The 4,039-nt window shown below is 60.0% G+C and overlaps 1 protein-coding gene across 1 annotated transcript in view; it reads left to right on the forward strand.

Moving 5' to 3' along the window:
* Positions 1-76: 76 nt before the first annotated feature.
* Positions 77-4,039, forward strand: part of ECE2 (endothelin converting enzyme 2) — a 17,100-nt gene continuing 13,137 nt past the window's right edge. The window contains exons 1-6 of the mRNA XM_006160758.3: positions 77-183; positions 464-599; positions 794-1,009; positions 1,499-1,623; positions 1,718-1,864; positions 2,002-2,067. Coding sequence (XP_006160820.1) covers positions 97-183; positions 464-599; positions 794-1,009; positions 1,499-1,623; positions 1,718-1,864; positions 2,002-2,067 — 777 coding nt within the window. The 5' untranslated portion in view covers positions 77-96. The remainder of the gene's footprint in view (positions 184-463; positions 600-793; positions 1,010-1,498; positions 1,624-1,717; positions 1,865-2,001; positions 2,068-4,039) is intronic.

Raw genomic sequence — 4,039 nt, forward strand, 5'->3', positions numbered from 1 at the left:
TGGGCGTGCAGGGGCCCCGGGCCAGGGAGCCGGGCAGGGCCGCGGGCGGACAGCCCTCTCTGCCTGACCCGGCCGGCGCCCCCGACTGTCTGGCAGATGGCGGAGTACAAGCGGGCCACGCTCCGGGACGAAGACGCACCCGAGACCCCCGTAGAGGGCGGGGCCTCCCCGGACGCCATGGAGGTGGGCAAGGGGTTCCCCTCTCTCCAGGCTCCAGCCCTGGCGTGACGCTGCCACACCCAGGAGCTCTGGGCTGTCCCCGAGGGTCCCTCCCCCACCTCCGCTCCATCTCTGGCCTCGGCGCTGGGACTGTGGAGGCGACTCCGCGCCATGACGCTGCACAAAACAGGCTCAGGGCTCCGCGCCTGCCCCGTGCCCCGGACCCAGAGCGGGCCCCGCTGGCTCTTCTCTCCATGGCTACGAAGTGCCGGTAGCCACTCGCCCTCTCCCCCTGTGTCCTCAGGTGGGGTTCCGGAAGGGGACCACACAGCTCTTGGGCTCGCGGACGCAGCTCGAGCTGGTCCTGGCGGGGCTCTCTCTTCTGCTGGCCATGCTGCTTCTGGGCTGCCTGGTGGCCCTGGGGGTCCAGTACCACAGAGGTAGGTGGACCACCTGTCACAGCCCTCACAGCTGTGGGGGCTCTCCAGCGCTTTCCCTGGTGGGGGCCAGCCTTCCCCACCCAAGGGCCTTGGCTTTCTCTCTCTTCCCCACCTTCCCACTGTGGTGGCCCTTGGGAAGGATCTGCCTGTCCCAGACTGGCTGTGTCCTACTTCTGCCCTGTCCCCTGCCACAGGCCCATCCCACAGCACCTGCCTCACAGAGGCCTGCATCCGAGTGGCTGGAAAAATCCTGGAGTCCCTGGACCGCGGGGTGAGCCCCTGTGAGGACTTTTACCAGTTCTCCTGCGGAGGCTGGATTCGGAGGAACCCCCTGCCTGACGGGCGTTCACGCTGGAACACCTTCAACAGCCTCTGGGACCAGAACCAGGCTGTACTGAAACACCTGCTTGGTGAGTGGGCATCTATGGGTGTGAGTGTAGATCTGGGGCAGCCCAGAACCAGGCCTTACTAAAACACCTGCTTGGTGAGTGGGCATGCGTGGGTGTGGGTGTTTATGGGGGCGCAGCAGGTGCTCCGTGAATGTCCACCAATGAAGAGGAAGTGGATGGCTGGAGAGCGCTCCTGAGGGAGGGGATGCAGAGAGCCGGGACTCCCAAGAAGGGCCACGGTGGGCGGGTGGGCCTGAGTGCCAGGAGAACTGCTCTCTGCTCTCTGCTCTCCTGGAGCAGCCGGGCAGGGTGGGCAAGGCCTGGACAGCGAGCCCGTCGTGCCCAGTTGTCTCCGAGGGTCTCCATGGACAGGGGAGAGGAGGCCACGGTTTGCTGTTTCTGACAGTCTTCCTTGGTTTGGAACATTGAGAAGCAAGGAGAAGGGCCAAGCAAAGGCAGGGTCTCCCCCTTGGTAGTTTACGCCACCCAGACTCTGCCTCCACCCCACAGAAAACACCACGTTCAACTCGAGCAGTGAGGCCGAGCGGAAGACGCAGCGCTTCTACCTGTCCTGCCTTCAGGTGGAGCGCATCGAGGAGCTGGGGGCCCAGCCGCTGCGCGACCTCATTGACAGGGTAGGGTCACCCGTGGGCTGTGGGCAGGGGGAGCTGGAGGGGCCGTGGGAGAGGGGGTGCCCTGTGCCATGGTTCCACTAGGGGCTCTACTCAGATCGGTGGCTGGAACATTACGGGGCCCTGGGACCAGGACAACTTCATGGAGGTGCTGAAGGCAGTAGCTGGGACCTACAGGGCCACCCCGTTCTTCACTGTCTACGTCAGTGCCGACTCCAAGAGTTCCAACAGCAATGTCATCCAGGTACAGGCCAGGCCGGTGGGGAGGGACTTCTGGCCCCCGCTGAGCCTGACTCCCCGCCCTTGGGTTGGCTGGACTGACAGCCCTGCACCGGATCCAGTTCTGGGGAGAGGCCTCACTTTCTCTCCCCACAATTGCAGGTGGACCAGTCTGGGCTCTTCCTGCCCTCTCGAGATTACTACTTAAACAGGACCGCCAACGCGAAAGTAAGGAGCACCCTCAGAACCTCATCCCCGTTTCCGGTTTACTCCGCCTTCGCTTTCCATCTGGCGTGGAGCATGGCCCGCCCCTCCCCCAGCCCATTCTTCTAAAAACATTTCGTAGCTACCTGCTGGTGCCAGCTGCGGCGTGTTGGGGAATCACGAGGTAGAATTTAGCATGTTGTGGGACCAGCAGTTGGCCTAATGGCTGTGTCGCTGGACTCCCATGTAGTCAACCGCGGTTCGAGTCCCAGATCGGGTGGCTTAAAACTCACGCCGGGCGCGTGTGCGTGCGTGCCCAAGATCCAGAGAGGAGAATGGAGGAGAGGGGATTGCGGCAGGGTCATCTTCTGGCCCCCGCTGAGCCTGACTCCCCGCCCTTGGGTTGGCTGGACTGACAGCCCTGCACCGGATCCAGTTCTGGGGAGAGGCCTCACTTTCTCTCCCCACAATTGCAGGTGGACCAGTCTGGGCTCTTCCTGCCCTCTCGAGATTACTACTTAAACAGGACCGCCAACGCGAAAGTAAGGAGCACCCTCAGAACCTCATCCCCGTTTCCGGTTTACTCCGCCTTCGCTTTCCATCTGGCGTGGAGCATGGCCCGCCCCTCCCCCAGCCCATTCTTCTAAAAACATTTCGTAGCTACCTGCTGGTGCCAGCTGCGGCGTGTTGGGGAATCACGAGGTAGAATTTAGCATGTTGTGGGACCAGCAGTTGGCCTAATGGCTGTGTCGCTGGACTCCCATGTAGTCAACCGCGGTTCGAGTCCCAGATCGGGTGGCTTAAAACTCACGCCGGGCGCGTGTGCGTGCGTGCCCAAGATCCAGAGAGGAGAATGGAGGAGAGGGGATTGCGGCATGGCCATCCCCTCTGGGGAGTGATTTCTCGCTTTCTATCTCTTTGTCTTTGTCTGTCTGGAGAGCATGCGCCCTATAGCAAAAACCTCTCAAAAAAAAAAATTTAGAATGTTGTCCACAGGAAGCTTTCGGTGTTGATGCATCCGTGGACCTGGGCAGCTGAGAACAGGATCAAAGGAGGACCTCAGGACTGAGGACAGACAGGTGTCAGAAGGTTCCCCAAGAGATTGCGCAGAGCCAGTCCTGTGCCCTGCGGGGCAGACGAGGGCATGCTGGGTAGAAAGATCTGTCTAAAAGAGTTGTTGAAGAGGGAGATGAAGGTGTGTTTGGAATAAGACGAGAGGTCTAGCTTGGAAAAATGTGATTAAAGGAGGCTTGAGGCTGAGAAGGTGGTCAGAAGCTCACTATGGAGGGGACCTTCAATGCCACGCAAAGGAGTTCTATCCCTCGGAGCGTTCTGCGCCGCCCTCCAGTCCCTCCGCAGACTTCTTTCTAGATAGAGGGTTCGTGTACTTTCCAGAGAGAGACAGAAAGAGGAGAACGCACACCATTCTCCCCCGCGGGATCTTGGGCACGCACACACACGCGGCACAGCGGGTTTATGCAGCAGCTGGGGCCCGTGTTCAGTCCAGCACACGGTTGGCTTTGTGGGCCTCGGTTCCCTTAACTGCAGCCCACTGGGCCAGCCCGCGGGCTTTCTAATCCCCTTGTAGATGCAAGAAAGGGAGCCAGGAAAAGAGTGAAGTCTCTGCGGTTTGCCAGGCTCCGAGTCAAACGCAGGAAGTGACCAGGGGGCGTTAGGGAGGGAAGGGCACAGGGGTATAATCAAGTCAGATTGTGAGTTATTGGTGAGTGGAAGGGAAAAGAGGAGAGAGGGCCAGCTGTTGGCGTGGTGACTAAGGCTGTTACTCCCACATGGCCAACTGTGCGGTTTGAGACTCGGAGAACCAAAAGATGTGTGCTCTCCTCTGCGCTCCAGCAGTGGGGAGAAGGAGCGCGGCGTGGCCATCACCGCGCTTTCCCACTTCCCTCTCTTTCTCCAGAACACATGCAACTACAGCAATAATAATAATAATAATTAAACACTAGCTCTTACTTTTTTACATCATTTTTATTTAACT

Source organism: Tupaia chinensis, unplaced genomic scaffold, assembly GCF_000334495.1.
Source record: "Tupaia chinensis unplaced genomic scaffold, TupChi_1.0 Scaffold000708_1, whole genome shotgun sequence".
NCBI lineage: Eukaryota > Metazoa > Chordata > Mammalia > Scandentia > Tupaiidae > Tupaia > Tupaia belangeri.